At 34.3% G+C, this 23,794-nt stretch overlaps 1 protein-coding gene across 10 annotated transcripts in view; it reads right to left on the reverse strand.

The window, feature by feature from the left end:
* PRKACB (protein kinase cAMP-activated catalytic subunit beta) overlaps positions 1 to 23,794 on the reverse strand; it is a 150,490-nt gene that overhangs the window by 65,719 nt on the left and 60,977 nt on the right. The window contains exons 1-2 of one of the 10 annotated variants that reach the window (XM_081490134.1): positions 23,682 to 23,708; positions 23,430 to 23,573 (exon numbers count right to left, since the gene is read on the reverse strand). The exons of 5 other annotated variants lie outside the window; for them this stretch is intronic. In XM_081490134.1, coding sequence (XP_081346260.1) covers position 23,430 — 1 coding nt within the window. In that variant the 5' untranslated portion in view covers positions 23,431 to 23,573; positions 23,682 to 23,708. Of the gene's footprint in view, positions 1 to 839; positions 1,205 to 1,425; positions 1,526 to 23,429; positions 23,709 to 23,794 lie in introns of those variants that run through there. 4 more of the 10 variants (XM_081490139.1, XM_081490130.1, XM_081490132.1 and 1 more) reach the window with 4 other exon arrangements.

A 23,794-nucleotide genomic window follows, 5' to 3' on the forward strand; every position in this document is an offset into this window, starting at 1 on the left:
AACATCCTCTTTTTTTAGCTAAGCAAAAAGATGCTAATGAATTATGCTCTAAGCAAATATTACTCACTCTAACAACAGGGTATCTATTTTTAGCTGCAGGTTTGGCTTAAAGTGAACAGCTTTTACCCTCTGATACACTGCAGTATATACTGTAGTATATTTTCTCAAAAAACATTTTTTAGAAATGTTTAGAAAAAAATAAATCATGTTACAAAACAAAAAAGAAATTATCCCCAAAGTACTTATTCTAACAAATTATTTTCCCAAAAATTATCCTAAAAATTTTAACCAAGCCTCCAAAACCAAAAGGCATATATTTATTTCATCATTAAATACCCATTTCTCAATGAATTACAGTTAAAAGCAACCAATAAATCAATAAAATTTTGGCAACATCTTATTCAAGATTGAGTAATTTTTTTATATAACCAAAAAGAAATTGATAAAAATTAATATTAGAATGACAAAGCCAACAAATGGAAAGTTTAATTATTTTCAGGATTAGATACTAAAAAAAAGATTGCTTTTACCATAGTGGATCTTTTACTCACTAATTTATAACACAATTAATAACAACATATTAATGAATATAATAAATCAAACCATATGATAGACTAGAAACTGATTCCTGGTATTGCCTATTAATAGGGGTATTAATTGTTCACAGTTCTTAATGGATTTAAAAGGCAAATTACTATAAGCCCTAAATGCAAAAGACCAAGAGAAAATGTAACTCATTGTAGCTCTGGCTTTACAATTATCCCTCTAAAAAACATTTTTTTCCCTCTTAAGCATTTTTTAAAAATACAAAGTTACAGAGTCTCAGAGAGCATACTTACCACTCATGATGAAAATCAACCTTTCCAAAACATATTGCTCAAAACAACAATCCAACAGCAAAGGGAGTTATGCTAATCTCTAGAGGTAGAAGAACCGATGGTGTAAACACATACACTAGAGCATGCAGCACAGAGAAAATGAAAAGAGCTTTCTTTTGTTTTAAAATGAAAAGCCTCTAGAAGCAAAGCTTAACTGTTCAGTGTGAGATATCACTAGTAAACATCAGATTAATGCCAAAGACATGTATAACTAGATTTGATTTCTTTCAAGCTATTCTAGCCTCCTTCATATACCACTAGAACAACTCAAAATGGCAGGGAGAAAATGTTCGAACCAGGATGTATAAGATGTTCTCAATTATATCAGCATGAGTTGTTACCACGGCAACATTAGACCAGAATTATCGGTTCACTTGTAACCAAGGAGTAGATTTTCTAAAGCTTTAATCAACCAAGACAAATAAAATCCCTTTTATTTTAGAGCCACATGATTTAAAAATTACAACGTTTCTTAAATTTAAGCACTCACCCACCCTTTTTACATTTCAAAGATTTTTTTAAATTGCTGTTTTCTTCAAATACTCACACAATCCCATGTTGAACCTGGCAAGGAACAAACAGCAGAATGATTGCACCTAAACGTCTTTCAATTACACCAGCTCTTACTGCTAGCTGTGGACCTCACTGATATTAAAATGCTGTGTGCTGTTGCTAGTGACTATTGGCGATGAATCTTATTGCCCAGATCGCTGATAGCTTTCATTTTTCATGAGCCAGAAAGCTATACTGCAGCACAAATGTTAACCATTTAAACATTCTGTATTATGGAAAAGACAAAATATAATATATATATATATCTTTACTATTCAAGTAAAATTGTAAAGCAACTTATTTATAAACTCCCATTAAATTCAGCATCAGAGTCAGATGCCACTTATGTGGTTTTCAAAAGAGGGGAGTACACAAAAAAGTTACTGAAAATTATTATTGAAGTATAAAATCTCTTACATTAAACAAGATTAAGATAACAGATTATACAGCAAGGTGGATGGTTTGGTTAAAAACTGTTCTGATTTCCAGAGACTGAAAATTTGTACCAAAATGGTACAAAGGATCTATAGAATGGTTCCTTTTTAAACGAACATGCCATTTTAAAAGTTGCCAGGGAGACAGGACTTCCAGTGATGACAGAATAGGTAAGTCAGCAAATCTTCTAAGAAATAATGGTGAAGTTGGACAAAATTATCAAAAGCAATAGCTTCATGGTCCTGGACATCTAATAATCACAAACAACAATCTGAGAAGCATTTCTTCATGAAAAACTGCTAAATTCTGCATGAGGACAGTGGGAGTCTGTGGTGTTCTTGTTTAATGCTGCTCCTGTTCCCCCACAGCTCAGTCAGTGCAGGGTGTGGCTCCATGACAGCCAGGAGCTTTATTGCCAGAGAGGGTTGACATGATTTGGAGAAGAAGCCAAAAAAATCCATATAAGTGATACTGTCTATTAAAAAAAAAAAGAACTGTAGGGAAAGAACAGGGAAAGTATCCAGCTTTGCTCATCTGAAATTGTGGCCTTAGTAGGGGTGACGAATAGACAGATGGTCTAGCAAAAAACTGAATATAAAAAACGTAAACAAGAGAGGCAAAGAAGGCCCAGATAAGCTCTTCGTATATCCCTGGTTGGCAAGGAAACTATTCCATAGGAGAGATCCAAGAGGGCCCAAAGGGAAGTTTAAGCTGATACAGACTTGAAAGTACAATAACCCAAGCTTTAAAACTCACTGCATAAGACTTGAAAACTGCCTGAACATTGAATATGCTCTTCAACACACAAACAGCCCCATCAGCATAGACTGGCTCACGGTGTTTGTGCATAACCTCTGATTAATCACTGAATAATAACTAAGCTATGCAGACACAGTGTAATCCCTAGTACAGAAATCAGCAGCCAGACAACATGATGGAAACAGTCCATAGATTAAAACCAAGAAAGATATTAAAACAAAACAATATAAATAAAAACAATCCTCAAGTAAGAAAAAATAATCAGAGTGCAGAGCTGCTATGAAATATTATTTTAAAAAGTCAAAATTTTGACAAAAACATTATGTAATCCATAATGAAGGAAAAAGATAGAAAATGTCTCTGAATGGGCCCAGATATAGGATTTAGCAGACAAGATTTGAAAACAGCTATTATAAATATGTCAAAAGAATAAAGGGAAATTATATTTAAAGAATTAAAGGAAAATATGATGGCAATGACACAACAAAGAGAATTTCAATATAGAAAGAGAGATTATTTAAAATATAAAAATTATAGACTTGGAAAGTACAATAATCCAAACTTTAAAGCTCACTCCTTAAGCCCAATAGCAGATTGAGGTCAAAAGACTCAGACTCAGTCAGAACTTGAAGATAAAGCAATAGAAATCATCCAGTCTGAAGAATACAGAGAACAAAAAATACGAAAAAAAAATGAACAGAGCCTCAGAATACTTTAGGATATAAAGGTTATCAGCATACATGTAATAAGAAGCTTAGAAGAAGAGAGACAAAGGGCAAAGAAAAAATATTTGCAGAAATAATGGTTGACAATGTCCCAATCTGATGAAAAACATTAACCTTTAACTCAAGAAGTTCAACCAATGCCAAGTATGGTAAGCACAAAGAAATTCATACAGAGACACCTCATATTCAAGTTGTTAAAAGACAAAGACAAAGAAAACATCTTAAAAGCAGCAAGATAAAATGACTAATCATATACAAGGGAAAGGCAATATGATTAATGATGACTTCTTCACAAAAATAAGAGAGGCCAGAAGGCAGTGGAGTAACATATTCAAGGTGCTAAAAGAAAAAACTCTTTTTACAATTCTCTATTCAGTAACACTATCCTACAAAAACAAAGGTGAAATAAAGATATTTCCAGATAAACGACAACTGAGGATATGTGTTATTAGCAGAAATACTTAAGGAAGTTGTCCCAGATAAAAGGAGACGACACTAGACAAGACTCAAATTGACAGGAAGAAATAAAGAGCACTAGAAATGGTAAATATATAAGTAAAAAACTATATAAACACATTTATTTTTCTTGTCTTAATTTCTTTAAAGATCTTACAATTGTATGAAGCAATCACTGTAACACTGCATTTCTAGGTTCATAAAAATATAAATGCAACATGTGAAAATAATAACATAAAGTTGGATAAGAAATGGAGCTATACTGGATCAAAGTAACTATATTTTACTAGAATAAGTCAATACTATAGCTCCACAAAATGGAGCTATATTGCATCAAAGTAGCTATATTTTACTTGGAGAAGGAAATGGTAACCTACTCCAGTATTCTTGCCTGGAGAATCCCATGGACAGAGGAGCCTGGCAGGCTACAGTCTATGGGGTCATAAGAGTTGGACACGACTGAGCAACTAAGCACAGCACACAGCTATATTTTACTAGAATTAAGTCAATATTTTACTAGAATTAGTCATTAATACAATATTGGAGAAGAAGTGGAGCGATATTGCATCAAAGTAGCTACATTTTACTAGAATTAAGCCAATTAAGTAGATTCTGATAAGACAAAATGCATAATTTAACCCCTAAATCAACTATTAAGAAAATGTCGTTTTAAAATATAGTTTAAAAATCAAAGAGGAATTTAAATGGCCTCCTACAAGTATCTGTTTAACACAAAAGAAAGAAGAGAGGAACAATAATACAAAAAGCCCTAAGATGTATATAAAACAAACAGCACAATGGAAGATGTAAATCCAACCATATCAATAACTACATTAAATGTGAATGGAATAAACAGATCAAAGGCAGAAATTATCAGATTGTATAAAAAACATGTATATTCTGCCTACAATAGTCACACTTTAGATTTTAACATAAAAACAGGATGAAGGTAGAAGAGAAAAAGATATACCATATAAAGAGAAAGCATAAGACAGATAGAATGAATACCTGTATCAGTCAGACAAAACAGACTTCAAGTCAAGATATACTACTAAAGTAAAAAAAAAAAAAAAAAGGAAATTTCATAATAAAGGGTCAACAATTCTCAGAGATTTAACAATTAAAAATGCATATGCACTGAACAAGAGTCTCCAAAATGCTAAAACAAAAGTGAAAAAATTGAAAGGAGAACTGAGTAATTCAACAATTACAGTTGAAAATTTCAATATTCCTCTCAATAATTCATGGAAAAAAGAAAATCAATGGAATATAGAAAATGAATAATATAATTAAAATGACATTTATAAAACACAGCATCTAACATCAGCAGAATACATTCTTTTCAGGTAGACATGAAAATTTTCCATTTAATCATATGCTAAGCAATATAACAAATGTCAAAATAATTGGAAAGGAAAATATGACCTTTTATTATAGAAGAATTAAATTAGGAATCAATGACAGAGAGTAATTTTAGAAATACCAACACTGGATTTAAACAACAAAGAAATCTGAAAGGAAATTAGAAATACATATATATATGTTTGGAATTAGAAAATATTTTGAACTGAATGGAAAAAACCTACAAGAAATCAACATGCTTAGGATATAAAGCATGGCTTAAAAGAAAATTCACAACTTTAAACCCCTGTATTAAAAAAAGGCCTCAAGTCAACTTAATTTAAGCTTCCACTTTAAGAAACTTAGAATGAACAAATTAAACCAAAGCCAAAAAGATTACAGCAGAATTCAACGAAATGGAACATAAAAACAATAGAGAAAATGAAGAGACCAAAAGTCTTACTGATAAACTTTTACCTAGACTGACCAAAATAAACACAAAACAAAACAAGACAAAATACTTAATTACCAAAGTCAGGAATGAAAAGATGACATCACCACTGATGCCAGAGAAATTAAAAGGATTATAAGAGGATACTATAAACAACTTCATGCAAACTATATAATTTAGACAAACTGAACAAATTCACAGAAAGAAACATATTACCAAAACTAACTCAAGAAGAAATAGAAAATATAAAAATACCCAGAAACAAACAAAAATACTGTCAGTAATTAAAATTTTTCCCACAAAGAAAAGCTTGGGTCTAGATGGCTTTACTGGGGAATTCAATGAAACATTCAGAGCTAAAATACCAACCTGACACAAACTTTTTTAGAATATAAAGGAGAATCTAATACTTTCCAACTTATTCTATGAGACCTGATGCCAAAACTAGACAAAAGTCAAAAGAAAATTACAAATCAATATCCATTACAGTACAAAAATCTTTATCATAAACTTAGCAAACTTAATTCAGCAGTATATAAACAGGACTATACACTAGGACCATATAGGATTTATCCCAGGAAGACAAGGTTGTTTCAATACTGAAAATTAATTAATGGAACAGAATAAAATAATAATAGAATAAAAGACAAAACTACATAACATCTCAATGTATATAGCAGAATCATTCCACAAAATCCAATACCTGTGATAAAACCTCTCAACAAACTGTGACTAGAAGGGAATTTCCTCAAGCTGATAAAGGGTGAGTGTGGGGTGAGGTGGGGAGGGGAACCGTATGGCTTAGATTATATATAAAGAAAGATAAATGTGAAAGATAGGTTTTTCCTAAGAATGGGAATAAAGCAAAGATGTCTGAACTCACCACTTCTATGCAACTTTGTACTAAAGGTTCTAGCCAGTACAACAAGGTAGGAAAAAGATATTTTAAAAAAACATTAAAGAAAAAAGATAATAAAGGTATAGAAATAGATAAGAAAGAAAGAAAACTGTCTTTTTTGTGGATGACATGATTCTATATGTATAAAATTCTTTAGAATCTATAAAGAACTAATAAATAAGGTAATCAATATCACAGGATATAATATATAAAAATCAATAACATTTTAATATACTAGGAACAAATAATCCAAAAATGAAATTAAAAGAACAGCTCCATTTACAATGATATTAACAGAAAAAAACCATTCAGGAATCCACTTTAACATGACTTGTTCACTAAAAAAAAAAATAAAAAAGAAATCATTTCACAGAAATTAAAGAACTTCTAAATAAATAAAGTTATTTCATTTTCATGAGTTGTTAAGACTCATTATTTTTAAGAGAGGATTCTCCATAAATTAATCCACAGATTGAATGAAGTATCTATGAAAATCCCAGCAGGTCTTTAGAAGCTGACAGGCTGACATTGAAATTTATATGCAAATATAAAGGACCCAGAACAGCCAAAAAATTTTGGAAAAACAAAGCTTGAGGACCTATACTTCTTGATTTCAAAACACTCTTTAAAGTTACAGTAACCAAGACAGTGATATCAGCATAGCACAGATATATATTGATCACTTGGAAAACATTGAAAATTCAAAAGTGAATCCCTCCATTTATGGTCAATTGACTTTTGATAAAAGGTACAAAGATGACTAATGGAGAAAAAAGTCTTTTCAAGAAATGGTGCAGTAAAAATTGGATATCTATATGAGTAAAAAAAAGAAAAATAAAAACAAAACCCCGAACTCCACTCCATACCTCATACCATATACAAAACAACTCAAAAAATGAATTCCCAAATGAAAGCATAGAAAAAATATCTCTGTTACCTTGGGTTAGATAAAGATTTCTTAATATTTGGTACCAACAGTATCATCAAGAGAAAAAATTATAAACTGGACTTCATTAAAACTACAAACTTTTGCTCTTCAAGGATATCTTTTAAGAAGATAAGACAAGGGGATTTTCCTGACGGCCCAGTGGTTAAGAATCTGCCTTGCAATGCAGGGGATGTGGATTCGATCCCTGGTCAGGGAATTGCGTCCCACATGCCTCAGAGCAACTAAGCCTGTGCACCACAACTAGAGAGTCCATGCACCATAAAAGAAGATCCTGCATGCCACAACTAAGAACCCAGCAGCCAAATAGATAAATAAATAATTTTTTTTTTAAAAAGAAGTTAACACATGCCACCAATGAGGAGAAAATAATTGCAAGTTATCTATCTGGCAAAGAACTTGTGTTCGGAATTTATAAAGAACTTTAAAGACTTGATAATAGGAAAAAACACCCTCAATTGGGCAACAGATTTGAAAATATATTTTTCCAAAGTAGATACACGAATGGTTTATAAGAACATGAAAAAATGCTCATTATCATGAATCGTTAGAGAAATACAAACTGAAACCATAATTAACTGCTGATTCACACACAACAGAATGGCTAAAATAAAAATGACCGATGATATCAAGTGTTATTAATAATAATGTGAAGAAACTGTAACCCTCCTAACATTGTTGATGGGAGTATAAAATATTAAGCTCCTTAGAAAAATAATTCAGAATTTTCTTAAAAAGATAAACATAAACTTACCATATAACCCATAATGCTTCTCCTAGATATCAACACAAGAGGAATGAAAGCATTTGTCCACCCAGTCTTGCATGCAGATAGATACAGCGACATTATCCAAATAAACCCCAAACTGAAAACAGTCCTAATGTTCATCAGTTGCTGAACAGATAAACAGAAATGTTATATCCACACAACATAGTGTCATAAATAAAAAGGAACCAACTATTGATATATTCCATAACACAGATGAACCTCAAAACCATTATTGTAAGTTCAAGAAGCCAGAAACAATAGATTATATATACTGTCTAATTCCATTTTTATAAAACAGTCAGAAAAGGAAATCCATGAAAGTGAAAGTTGCTCAGTTGTGTCTGACTCTTTGGGACCCCATGGACTAACTATACAGTCCATGGAATTCTCCAGGCCAGAATACTGGAGTGGATAGCCTTTCCCTTCTCCAGGGGATCTTCCAACCCAGGGATCAAACCCACGTCTCTTGCATTGCAGGCAGATTCCTTACCAGCTGAGCCACAAGGGAAGCCCAAGGATACTGGAGGGGGTCGTCTATCCCTTCTCCAGCAGATCTCCCTGACCCAGGAATTGAACTGGGGTCTCCTGCATTGCAGGTGGATTCTTTACCAACTGAGTTATGAGGGAAGTCCATGATCAGTGTTTTTCTGAGGCTAAGCTGAAAGTGCGATTGGTTGCAAAAGAATACAAAAGAACTGTTGGCAGTAATGAAAATGTTCTAAAGCTGAATTGTAATGATGGCTGCACAACTGTATAAGTTTACTAATAAACTCTTACAATGAGTGAGTCTTCTGGCATGTAAATTATATTTCTATTTTTTTAAAAAAGTTGTCAAGTGATTCTGTACCTAAGTAGAGACAGTCTGAAGCAGATCTACTTTGCTGTGGGAAAAATCTCTTCAGTGGAGAATTATTTATTTAAATTTAAGGCTGGTTGGCATCCATTACCTTGGGAGAATGACCTAACAAAACCCTTTGGAGCTTGGTAAAGGCTGTTCCTCTCAATACCCTACTGTAAAGAGAGCTAAGGAAAGGGAAGTAAGGTAAATAGATCTGCATTAGAAATAGAACAGGAATTTGAAAAGGAGGGTTTAAAACCCAGACCCCATTCTTTCTAAGGTTCAGAATTACCAGAAATTCTTCCATCAATTTTAGTGATAGTATCTGTGGCCCATGAGTAAGAAGGCACACTAAAAAAGCTTTATCAAAGAAGAAAGGAGTATCTGGTGATTTAGGCTCACATTATGGAATCTGTAGGTCACATTCAAGTGCCTATGGAGGACAGGAAGTAAAACAACACAAGTAGTCAAATAGTGAAGGCTAGAGCAAATAAGACAGTATACATCCTGACTCAAGAGAACACTTTTCAGCACTGCCCATTTGTTCTCATATGGGGACAAGAGGCACTGAAATCAGTTTTTCAAACGATTCAAGAATATGAAAGTCCAGGCATTAATCTAAAATACCTTATTTTAAAATCAGCATTTTATATTTATATAAAATAATGGTGTCACATTCAATTATTTTAAAATGCCATGAGGACTAAACAAACAAATCTGTGAGCTACATCTGGGTCAGACAACCAGTTTGCTATCCCTGGAAAGATGTTCAAGAAAGGAAGGCCAACTTAGTATGTGTAGGGATGAATCAAAAGCACCTTCTCACACATTCAACCTGTCACAAAGCCAGGATGACTAAGCATGTAAGTATAAATTAAGGAAACTAAATCTGGGTACAAGCCTTGAATGAGTATAACACTGCAACAGGGGGATGATCCTCCCATTAAGAATCAGTGTATCAAACAGATGGCTAATAAACACATGAAAAGATCCTCAACTTTGCTCATTATTAGAGAAATGCAAATCAAAACTACAATAAGATACCACTTCACACCATTCAGAATGGCCATCATCAAAAAATCTACAAACAATAAATGCTGGAGAGGATGCAAAGAAAAGGAACCCTCTTGCACTGTTCTTGGGAATTTAAATTGATATAGCCACTATGGAAGACAGTATGGAGATTCTTTTAAAAAAATAGGAATAAAACTACCACATGACCCAATAATCCCACTACTGGGCATATACCCTGAGAAAACCATAATTGAAAAAAGACACATGTACTCCAATGTTTATTGCAGCACTATTTACAATATCTAGGTCATGGAAGCAACCTAGATGTCCATAAACAGATGAATGGATAAAGAAGCCGTGGTATATACATACAATGCAATATTACTCAGTCATAGAAAGGAATACATTTGAGTCAGTGCTAATGAGGTGGATGAATCTAGAGCCTATTATACAGAGTGAAAGGAAAGGAAAGGGAAGTCGCTCAGTCATGTCCGACTCTTTGCGACCCCGTGGACTGTAGCCTACCAGGCTCCTCCGTCCATGGGATTCTCCAGGCAAGAATACTGGAGTGGTTTGCCATTTCCTTCTCCAGGGGATCTTCCCGACCCAGGGATCGAACCCAGGTCTCCCGCATTGGAGGCAGACGCTTTAACGTCTGAGCCACCAGGGAAGTCTTATACAGAGTGAAGTAAGTCAGAAAGGGAAAAACAAATATTGTATATTAACGCATATATATGGAATCCAGAAAGATGCTACTGATGAACCTATTTGCAGAGCAGCTATGGAGATACAAACATAGAGAACAGACTTATGGACCTGGGGGGTGGGGTAGGGAAGAAGAGAGTGGGATGAATGGAGAAAGTAGCATGGAAACATACACACTACCATATGTAAAATAGATAACCAGTGGGAATTTGCTGTATGACTCAGGAAAATCATACTGGGGCTCTATGACAACCTAGAGGGGTGGGATGGAATGGGAAGTGGGAAGGAGGTTCAAGAGGAAGGGGACATATGTATACCTATGGCTGATTCATGTTGATATATGGCAGAAACCAACATAATATTGTAAAGCAATTATTCTTCAATGAAAAATACATACATTGAAAAAAACAGAAAAATCAGTATCTCATTAACTATACTCCAAAAAACATTAATTAAAAAATTTTTAAAGAAATGAGTATAAGGATTTTTTAATGATTGTAGTAAAATAACAATAAAAAAGAATCAGTGTCTCCACAAAGAGACATCATCCCATTGAGAATTTTCTCTGTAAGTATCAGGGCATCACATCAAGAGCAAGAATATGTCAAATTCTTGGGACCAGTTTAAGCCATGAAAATATGCAGCAGTGGCAAAATCAATAGCAGCCAAAAATGAGATCACTAGCTTATACAGTAATCAAAATACCCATCTCTTTCTTCATCCAACCTTTGGAAAGATTAGTCTCTCTGGAATGAGTAAACTCTCAGAAGTTTAGCCATACTTGAAGGGGGCTGGAAGAAGATCCTAAAAAGAGCCATTTAGAAGTTCTGCTAATTTGAGTGGATGAGTACAGTGATTAATTTGAATATTTCAAAGATGAGACCTAATTTGTATCCCAAGTAGGCTACACTTGTTATCCAACCATAACCAGATCCCAGTGCTAAAAGCAGTCATTTTTTAGGACTTGCAGGTAATATCCACTCCCTGAGAAAATGCATTATTCTTCTATTTTCAAATAATTAGCTCTTTCTGGATGACATTTTATTTTCAAAGTTCTCTGACCAGCCTGTTAGTATTCTGGTCTTCATAATATGCATTATGTCTCTGCAACTAAAAGAAAAACTCAGACAGAAATCTTTGCTATAGGACCCAAACACCGTTTTTCTTATAAACTTACAGAAAGATTTTACAGAACAGTGATTAAGAGTATGGGCCCTGGATTCAGACTGTCTGGGTTCAGATTTTACCTTGTTAGTTATGTTACCTTGAGAAAATTACTTTACCTCAATGTGTTTCAGTCTCTTCATCTGTAAGATGTTAATAATAATAGAATCTATTTTATCGGTTTTTTTTAAAGCATTACATAAACTAATATATGCAATGTGCTTAGAACGATGCCTGACAGATAGTAAATAAATGTTATATGTGATAATGTGTATGACAATATTCCACCCTGGAAATGTGGGAGTCGAGTGCTATTTTGCACAATCAGAACTAGAAAATATACTGTATAATACAACCAAATCTCCAACCCAAGCAGATTATCTTATATGTTGATTACCAAAGATAATGCTCTATTCAACAACTAAAACATGTCTTTCAGACCATTTGCTACTAATAATTGACCAATTTTGAAAAGGAGGAAAATTTTTGATAAACATTAACATAAAGAAGAAAATAAACCACACGGTGTGCCAGAAAATTATACTACAGAATTTAAACATGTCTTCTCTGAATACTGAAAAAAATTATTTAGTCATTTAGCATTTAAAAAAAATTTTTTTTAATTGAAGGATTATTGTTTTACAGAATTTTGTGGTTTTCTGTCATACATCAACAAGAATGAGCCATAGGTACACTCATGTCCCCTCCCTCCTGAACCTCCCTTCCATCTCCCTCCTCATCCTAACCTTCAGCCTGTCACAGAGTCCCTGTTTGAGTTCCCTAAGTCATACAGCAAATTCCCATGGGCTATCTATTTAACATATGGTATTGCAAATTTCCATGTTACTCTCTCCATATATCTCCCCTTCGCCCTCCTCCCCTACCCTCATGTCCATGGTCTGTTCTCTATGTCTGTTTTTCCACTGTTGCCCTGAAAATAAGTTCATTAGTACCATCTTTCTAGATTCCATATATATGTCAGTATACGATATTTATCTTTCTCTTTCTGACTTATTTCACTCTGTGTAATAGGCTCTAGGTTCATCCACCTCATCAGAACTGACTCAAATGTGCTCCTTTTTATGGCTGAGTAGTACTTCATTGTATATATGTACTACAGCTTTTTTATCCATTCATCTGTCAATGGACATCTAGGTTGCTTCCATGTTCTAGCTGTTGTAAATAGTGCTGCAATGAACACTGGAGTACATGTATCTTTTTCAGTTTTGGTTTCCTCAATCCCAGGGACAGGGGAGCCTGGTGGGCTGCTGTCTATGGGGTCGCACAGAGTCGGACACGACTGAAGTGACTTAGCAGCAGCAGGTATAAGCTTAGGAGTGGGATTGCTGGGTCATATGGTGGTTTTATTCCTAGCTTTTTAAGGAATCTCCATACTGTCTTCCATAGTGGTTGTTTCAGTTTACATTCCCACCAGAAATGCAAGAGTGTTCCCTCTTCTTTGCATCCTCTCCAGCATTTATTGTTTGTAGACTTTTTGATGATGGCCATTCTGAATGGCGTGAGGTGGTATCTCATTGTAGTTTTGATTTGCATTTCTCTAATAATGAGTGATGTTGAGCATCTTTTCATGTGCTTGTTAGCCATCTGTAGGTCTTCTTTGAAGAAATGTCTCTTCAGGTCCCTTTCCCACTGTTTGATTGGGTTGTTTGCTTTTCTGGTATTGAGTTGTATGAGCTGCTTGTATATTTTGGAAATTAATTCTTTGTCAGTTGTTTCCTTTGCTATTATTTTCTCCCACAATGAGGGTTGTCTTTTCACCTTGTTTGTAGTTTCCTTTGCTTTGCAAAAGCTTTTTAAGTTTAATTAGGTCCCACTTGTTTATTTTTGTTTTTATTTCTGTTACCCTAGGAGGTGGGTCATAGAAGATCTTGCTTTGATTTATGTCATCGAGTGTTCTACCTATGTTTTCCTCAAAGAGTTTTATAGTTTCTGATCTTACATGTAGGTCTTTAATCCATTTTGAGTTTATCTTTGTGTGTGGTGTTAGGTAGTGTTCTAATTTCATTCTTTTGCACATAGCTGTCCAGTTTTCCTGGCACCACTTACTGAAGATGCTGTCTTTGCCTCATGCATATTCTTGTCTCCTTTGTCAAAAATAAGGTACCCATAGGTGCATGGGTTTTTCTCTGGGTTCTCTATCTTGTTCCATTGGTCTGTATTTCTGTTTTTGTGCCAGTACCATACAGTCTTGATGACTATAGCTTTGTAGTATAGTCTGAAGTTAGGAAAGTTGATTCCTCCAGCTCCATTCTTCTTTCTCAAGACTGCTTTGGCTATTCGGGGTCTTTTGTGTTTCCATGTGAATTGTGAAATTTTTTATTCTAGTTCTGTGAAAAATGCCATTGGTAATTTGATAAGGATTATGTTGAAATCTGTAGACTGCATTTGGTAGTGGAGTCATTTTCACAATGTTGATTCTTCCTACACAGGAACCTGGATATCTCTCCATCTGTTTATGTCATCTTTGATTTCTTTCATCAGTGTTTTATAATTTTTCTGTATACAGGTCTTTTGTCTCCTTAGGTAGGTTTATTCCTAGGTATTTTATTCTTTTTGTTGCAATGGTGAATGGGATTGATTCCTTAATTTCTGATTTTTCATTGTTAGTATATAGGAATTCAAGTGATTTCTGTGTATTGACCTTGTATCCTGCAACTTTGCTGAATTCACTGATTAGCTCTAGTAATTTTCTGATAGTTTCTGTTGGGTTTCTATTTATAGTATCATGTCATCTGCAAACAATAAGAGTTTTACTTCTTCTTTTCTGATATGGACTCCTTTTATTTCTTTTTCTTCTCTAATTGCCATAGCTAGGACTTCCAAAATTATGTTGAATAATAGTGGTGAGAGTGGACACCCTTGTCTTGTTCCTGATCTCAGAGGGAATGCTTTCAGTTTTTAACCATTGAGAATAATGTTTGCTGTGGGCTTTTCGTATATGGCGTTACTATGTTGAGGTAGGTTCCTTCTATGCCCATTTTTTGAAGCGTTTTTTATCATAAATGGATGCTGAATTTTGTCGAACGCCTTTCCTGCATCTATTGAGATGATCATATGGTTTTTATCTTTCAATTTGCTAATATGGTATATCACGTTGATCGATTTACATGTATTGAAGAATCCTTGCATCCCTGGAATAAACCCGACTTGATCATGGTGTATGAGCTTTTTAATGTGTTGCTGAATTCTGCTTGCTAGAATTTTGTTGAGGATTTTTGCATCTATGTTCATCAGTGATATTGGCCTGTAGCTTTCTTTTTTTGTGTTGTTTTTGTCTGGTTTGGTATCAGGGTGATGGTGGCCTCATAGAATGAGTTTGGAAGTGTTCCTTCCTCTGCAATTTCTTGGAAGAGTTTCAGAAAAATAGGCATTAGCTCTTCTCTAAATGTTTGATAGAATTCCCCTGGGAAGCCATCTGACCCTGGGCTTTTGTTTTTTGGGAGATTTTTGATCACTGTGTCAATTTCAGTGTTTGTAACTGGGTTGTTCATAATTTCTATTTCCTTCCCAGTTCAGTCTTGGGAGGCTGACCTATTCTAAGAATGTGTCCGTTTCTTCTAGATGGTCCTCTAGGTTGTCTCATATTCTCTTATGGTCTGTTGTATTTCTGTGTTTTCTGTTGTAACCTCTCCTTTTTCATTTCTAATTTTGTTGATTTGATCTTCCTCCTTTTTTTTTTTTTCCTGATGAGTTTGGCTAGTGGTTTGTCAATTTTGTTTATCTTCTCAAAGAAACAGCTTTTAGTTTTATTAGTCTTTGCTATCTGTTAATCTTAGGTATTCTTTTTTTTTTCATTTATTTCTGCTCTAATCTTTATGATTTCTTTCCTTCTGCTGACTTTGGGATTTTTTTGTTCTTCTTTTTCCAGCTGCTTTAGATGTAGAGTTAGTTATCAACTAAAGTTGATATCTAGTCTCACAGCATTGTGGTCAGAGAAGATACTTGATACAATTTCAATTTTCTTAAATTTATTGAGGCTTGATTTGTGGCCCAAGATGTGGTCTATCCTGGAGAATGTTCCATGTGTACTTCAGAAGAAAGTGTATTCTTCTGCATTTGGATGGAAAGCCCTGAAGATATCCATTAGGGCTATATGGTCTAATGTTGCATTTAAGGTTTCTGTTTCCTTATTGATTGTTTTGATGATCTGTCCAATGGTGTAAGTGGGGTGTTAAAGTCCACTACTATTATTATGTTACTGTTGATTTCCCCTCTTATGCCTGTTAGTGTTTGCCTTATGTATTGAGGTGCTCCTATGCTGGATGCATAAATATTTACAATTGTTATGTCTTCTTCTTGGATTGACCCCTTGATCATTATGTAGTATCCTTCTTTGTCTCTTATAATATTCTTTATTTTAAAGTCTATTTTGTCTGAAATAAGGATTGTCACTCCAGCTTTCTTTTGGTTTCTATCCTCATGTAAAATCTTTTCCATCCTTTACTTTCAGTTTGTATGTGTTTCTAGTTCTGAAGTGGGTCTCCAGTAGGCAGCATATATATATGGGTCTTGTTTTTGTATCCATTCAGTCAGTCTGTATCTTTGGTTGGTGCATTTAATCTGTTTACATTTAAGATAATTATTGATATATATGTTACTATCGGCATTTTCTTGACTGTTTTGGGTTTGCTTTTGTAGTTCTTTCCTTTCTCTTGTGTTTACTGGCTATGTAAGTCCCTTTAGTATATGTTGCAAGGCTGGTTTGGTGGTGCTGAGTTTTCTTAACTTTTGCTTGTCTGTAAAGCTTTTGATTCCTCCATCAATTTTGAATGAGATCTTTGCCAGGTATAGTAACCTTGGTGGTAGATTTTTCTCTTTCAGTACTTTAAATATATCTTGCCATTCCCTTCTGGCCTGCAGAGTTTCTGCTGAAAGATCCACTGTTAATCATATGGGTTTTCCCTTGTATGTTACTTGTTGCTTTTCCTTTGCTGCTTGTAATAATCTTTCTTTGCATTTAGCACTTTTTTTTTATGAACTTCAAGCTTTTTATTTTGTATTGGGATGCAGCAAATTTGAAACTAATTTAATTCCGAAAGAATACAGTACATGTGTATCTGGGACAGAATTTAATACAAAAGTCTTAAAATGGTTATAACAGTTCTCTACATTTGTTCTATAAAATATGAAAATAATGATATCCACAAAGATTTAGCTACAAAGATGTTTATCACAGCAGTTTTTTATAAAACAGCAAAAAATTAAAAAGTCTAGATGGCTAGTGATTGTTTAAATTGTGGTACATCCTTAAGACTGAATACAAAAAAGCCATTTGTACTGTAGAACAAATCTCTATAATAAGGCAAAATGTTATGACTGGAAATTTGTGTACCTATGCATAAAACAGATATACATAGAACAAGGTTATCTTTTGGTGGGATTGCATGTGATTTTTTTACTTTGTTCTTTTCTACAGTTTGTAAATTTTCTCCAATAAAGGCATAATATTTGCAATCAGATTAAAATGTTATTAGGGAAAAAGTGTTTCTCAAGCTTTAATGTGCATATGAATCAGCTAGGTAATCTTGTTCAAGTTCAGATTCTGACTCCCTAGATCTAGATCTGGGCTTGATTTTTAACAGGCTCCTGGGTGATGCTAATGTTACTAGACTGGGATGAAACTTGAGCAAGACACTATATAACAGTATATACTCAGTCTTCCTTCTCTAACCATGTACATTACAAAGATCACAATAGAACAAATTTTTAGACAAAGCTTGTTACTGTAAAACTGTAGTGATATTTAATGTTGGTCTAACAAACAATTCAACATTAACTGAGAAAATGCTGGCAATACAAAAACAAACTGACAAATTCTATGCCTTTTAGGAGTTTAAAGTCAAATAGGGGAGAGAGGTAACTTGAGGACTAATGTAATAGAATTTTAATACTATAAAATAAAGCATAACAGAAGTGAGTATAGATGTTATAGAACAGGAAGAGATCATGAACTCTAAAAAAGGATAAAGGTCAGAGGAACAGAATGCTTCAGTGATTTTGTTACAGAGATAGTATGTGAGCAGAGGTTTAAAGTAGGATATATCTCATCATTGGCAGTAGTAGGAAAAGGAAATTCCAGGTAGAAGAAACACCTTACATTGTTGTTATAATGGGATTCCATTGTCTGACTACTCGTTATCTTGTTCACATAGTGCTCAAAAGTGTTAGCTCTGCATAGCTAATTATTAAGAGAAATGCAAAAATCAAAACCACACAAAGCTATCACCTCACTCCTCACCGAATGGCTATCATCTAAAATGTACAAATAACAATAGTTGGAGAGGATATGGAGAAAAGGAAAGTCTTGTAAACTGTTGAAGGGAATGTAAATTAGTGCAGCCACTAGGGGGAACAGTAACTACCATATGATCCAGCAATTCTACTCTAGGGTATATATATCCAAAAAAATTTTAAAAATGAAAACAATAATTCAAAAAGATACATGCACCCCAACCTTCATAGCAGCACTATTTACAATAGCCAAGACATGGAAGCAACCCAAATGTCCATCAATAGACAACTGAAAGGTATGGTATATAGATGTGCGTATATATGTGTGTGAATGTGTATGTGTATGTGTGTGTGTGTATATATATATATGCATGTGTATGTGTGTATGTAAATATATATATATATAGATACACATATACATAATACTCAGCTACTAAAAAATAATGAAATATTGCCATTTTCAGTAACGTGGATGGCCCTAGAGAATTTTATGCTTAGTGAAATAAGTTAGAGAAAGACAAACATGACTCACAGACAGAAACAGACTCACATAGAACTCACATAGAAAACCAACTCACAGACATTGAAAATAAACTTGTGATTACCAAAGTGGAGAGGGAAAGGGTGGGGCACAAATTAAGGGTATGAGATTAACATATGCAAACTACTATATATAAAGTACAGAAGCAACAAGGATTTAATGTACAGCACAGGGAATTATACCCATTATATTGATAATGGAATAGAATCTGCAAAGAATTAAAGCAGTTATAATAGACCAGTTTAGGCAGTTTTAACTTTCCAAAGCTCATACAGTCTTTAAGGCAGGAAAGTTATGACCAACCTAGATAGCATATTAAAAAGCAGAGACATTACTTTGCCAACAAAGGTCCATCTAGTCAACGCTATGGTTTTTCCAGTAGTCATGTATGGATGTGAGAGTTGGACCATCAAGAAAGCTGAGTGCCGAAGAATTGATGCTTTTGAACTGTGGTGTTGGAGAAGACTCTTGAGAGTCCCTTGGACTGCAAGGAGATCCAACCAGTCCATCCTAAAGGAGATCAGTCCTGGGTGTTCACTGGAAGTACTGATGTTGAAGCTGAAACTCCAATACTTTGGCCACCTCATGCGAAGAGTTGACTCACTGGAAAAGACCCTAATGCTGGGAAGGATTGGGGGCGGGAGGAGAAGGGGATGACAGAGGATGAGATGGTTGGATGGCATCACCGACTCTAAGGATATGAGTTTGGGTGGACTCAGGGAGTTGGTGATGGACAGGGAGGCCCGGTACGCTGCAATTCATGGGGTTGCAAACAGTAGGACACGACTGAGCGACTGAACTGAACTGAACTCCCATGCTTTAGTGCAGGGGTCCCCAACCTCCAGGATCTAATTCATGATGATCTGAGGTGGAGCTGATGTAATAATAATAGAAATAAAGTGCACAGTCAGTGTAATGCACTTCAATCATCCTTCCTCCAGTCTGTGGAAAAACTGTCTTCCCTGGTGCCTAAAAGGTTGGAGACCACTGCTTTAGCGTACTATATCTGTATCTTTGTGACTTCTAAGCTAAAAGACCTCCCACATTATCTTTTCATCTACTTTTTTCATTTGCAATATTCTACTGCTTCTTGGTAGTAATTAATTTTTTGATGATTTACAGTATTATAGCCTGCAAACCAGGCTATAAGATTGAGTTATTACCCTCAAAAACAAGAGCAGAAAGAGCAAACATACAGACAACATAATAGTCAAGGCACAATGAAATAGTAGCTTAAAAATGTATAAGTAACTTTCTGTGGGAGTTTAGCACTAAAGAGGAAATTAGCATTAAGGAGAAGATGTAGCCTTCAAGTATATTGAAGAATGAATTTTGAGACTCAGAGGAGGAAAAGATGACTGCAGCCATGAAATTAAAAGATGCTTACTCCTTGGAAGGAAAGTTATGACCAACCTAGACGGCATATTAAAAAGCAGCGACATTAATTTGCCAACAAAGGTCTGTCTAGTCAAGGCTATGGTTTTTCCAGTGGTCACATATGGATGTGAGAGTTGGACTATACAGAAAGCTGAGTGCAGAAGAATTGATGCTTTTGAACTGTGGTGTTGGAGAAGACTCTTGAGGGTCCCTTGGACTGCAAGGAGATCCAACCAGTCCATCCTAAAGGAGATCAGTCCTGGGTATTCATTGGAAGGACTGATGTTGAAGCTGAAACTCCAATACTTTGGCCACCTCATGCGAAGAGTTGACTCACTGGAAAAGACCCTGATGCTGGGAAAGATTGAGGGCAGGAGGAGAAGGGGACAACAGAGGATGAGATGGTTGGATGGCATCACCAACTCTAAGGACATGAGTTTGGGTGAACTCCGGGAGTTGGTGATGGACAGGGAGGCCTGGTGTGCTGCGGTTCATGGGGTCTCAAAGAGTGGGACACGACTGAGCGACTGAACTGAACTGAATTGAACTTAGCTATGATTTCTATCTGAAAAAAATCCATATACAAAATTGCTCATTTGTTCAATACAGTATTTCAATCTAAACTTCACTAATAAGGATTTGTATCTGCCAGAGAAACAACCCATCAAGTCACAGGAAAGAAGAGGTAAAGTATTTCATGGTATTCATATATTCAGTGCTTAAAGTATTGCAATTAGACATTAAATAAAGTCCAATATTTAAAATGTGCAAAACTTCCATCAAGTTCAGCACTGTATAACTCAACACACCATTTATGATCAAAGATTTAGAAGCTAACCATAACAAATTTGCTGGAAAGAAAGCTCAATGGAATGTCAATATCCCCTTTCATTCTGAGTCAGAATAAAAAGAATTCCTTCATGTTTTTGTTTTGAACTTCATGTACTCATATGTTCATGGAATCAGCTGTTAAATATTTATGTTATCAAACAGGAATTCCTGTTACTTTAGTAGTAAAAGATAAAACACATTTAAGGCACCTGGAAACCACTATATGGCCTTTATTTTGTGTTTCTTCTTAAATTTAATGTCACTGAAGAATAAAGAAACTTGTATTAAAATTGTTACATTTCATATATGCCTAAATTGATCATTATAATCTTTACTCAGTAGTTCAGAAACCTACTTTTTATAAAATTAAATGTAGTTTCTGTGGTTATCTTATTTCCTAAATAGCACTTTTGAAACAAGCATACTCAGAGAGCTTATCAGCAGGAGATATTACATTCTTTTTCTTATCAAACAAGTCATGCAAGTAAACTGTTCTAAGTAGCATGAAGAATGTAGTTTGCATGAAAACTTCATACTGTCAAAGTTCCTTCCATAACTCACATTATAAATGAATAAAAATTTGTGTTTCCACCACAAAAAATAAACCTTGGAATTTTGAAACAAAAGGATTCCTTTGTTTCTGTTGTATCCTTATTTTCTCCTCTACATCAAAACATTTCATAATAGGAAGCCAGAACTCCATGCTTACCATACTCATCGCTACATATATAAAATTATTTTGTCTATGATATTCTGGGATATGAAAGAGAAAGTGAAAGAATGCTTGATTAATGAACATTCGGTCACTCTTTAAGTATTTCTTATATCACATCTATTATTTGAATGGTTACAAAGTTTGTACTTAATTTCACTGTGCACACTATGATCCTATTAATTCATTTTGTGACATCACAATAAAGAAAAATGTTAACAGCATTTTGTTTCTCCAAAAGAAATCACAGTTCCTGATATTACCTTCAATTGCTAGATTTTAAAATGTGTCTCAGAAAATGTTATAAGCCCCACACATTTTTTAAATGTTGAGGGTACAGCTCAAACACAACTTTTCATTATTAAAAGCCCATGACATTCATTATTTGTGACACATTTACTAAATACCCTTTATTTGTAGAAATAGGGGTTAGTGTACTAATCCAGTACTGTCCTCATTCCTCATTGAATGTTTAATTAAAAGATCCCTGAAATGCATAAAAATGATTTCCAAAAGGCCTTAGAAGACTGCAATTTAACAGAACAGGGCAAGTAGAATGAACAGCAAACTTTCGTTGCTTGGTAAATTTTAATAATGTACTCCTATTTCAATATTCAACAGTTCATTACCTTGAAGATATTTGTGATTTCTCATCTATCAACTTGCTACACAGTAAGGCTTAATTATAAATAATCAAAATCTCTAGAAGGAAAAAAATGTACAAATACATGTTTTTTTACTTTCTCCCTAATATAACTTAAAGGTAAAAAAAATTCTGATGTGATTAAAGAAAATTCAAATAAACTTCCGTGGAACTATGAAGCTACTACATAAACAAAGGTGTCAATTCTGCAAGCCATTCTTGTTCTGTTGTTGCTTTTTTAGCTGGGTTTTCCTCCTTAACTGCTACGGAGTATATAAACAGAAAGAGGCAAAACCTAGTGCTATTTGGTGATCAAACACACTAAAAAGTACCAAGAGTAATTCTATTGTTCCTTTAATCAGAGTGACAAAAGTACTTTGAGGAAAGTCCAAGGTGAGATGTGGAATGGCAGCACTGGTATTGTTATAAGTGAAATGTATCCTTTAAAAATTGCATGTCACAAAAAAATCATTACGTACCACCATTTCAGCCAAGCAGTAAGTCCAAACATTTTACCATGTCTGGAAAGAATGTGATGCATGCATAAACAAGTACCCCCCACTGTAAGAAAGCTTCTGGTATTTTTAATGTTATAAATGTAAGATTTCACATAGAATAATCATAGTATGCTTTCATATTGTAAATCCTACTTGTTAAACTAAAGCAACTTTTACACATGCGTTTAAAAATAAAATATGGCAAACATAATAAAAATTTAATTATAAATTCAAGAGTTCTTTTACCCCTTTTGAATTTTAAGGCTTATAAATGTATGACATTTTAAAAAATAAACTGATTATCTCTCTTAAACGTAGGCATTTCACTTTTACACAAAAACAAAAAAATAAAAACAAAGCCATAATACACACTAGAAATTAAGAATCTTGCAGAAAAATTTCCCACTGCTACTCAATTTAACTGATTGTATTTAAAACAAAACCATGAGCTATGTGATTCAGCTCAATTTATAATCAAGTTTTTGTGGATTTTTTTCAACTTTACCTTGCAAAATATGTTTGTGCAAATTACAAAAAAGACAACAACAAAAAACTCCCCATAGTTCTCTGACTGATTCTAAAACGCCAATTAGTATTTTAGCTTCTAGTTACAATGTATCATCAAAAAACAAAAACAAAACTTACTTGGTTTGTCCCATAAGGCAGTATGTTCAGAGAAATGAAGGCTGTCATTTTCCAGGGTTGTTTTCTGATCATGTGCAGTACCTTTGGAGTGTCTATGAAATAATCGGCTAGCAAAACCTTCCAATTTCTGAAGAGCAGTAGTACCTGTATATTGGTTACAGGGTACTTCTCTATAAGCTGCCATTCATGTGTATTTACACTTAACTTACAGTAACTGAAAATATTTCCAGAAGGAGCTCAACAACTACTTACACAGAAGCTAAGAGCTACGCATGTGTCAAACTTCCTGTTTGCAGGGTATTCAAACCACTACTGCTGTTCTGTTTCCTGTTAATATAAAACAGCACATTACTGAGCCTTTCTTA

Source organism: Giraffa tippelskirchi, chromosome 5 (assembly GCF_054371585.1).
Source record: "Giraffa tippelskirchi isolate mGirTip1 chromosome 5, T2T-mGirTip1v1.2.pri, whole genome shotgun sequence".
NCBI classification, from domain to species: Eukaryota; Metazoa; Chordata; class Mammalia; order Artiodactyla; family Giraffidae; genus Giraffa; species Giraffa tippelskirchi.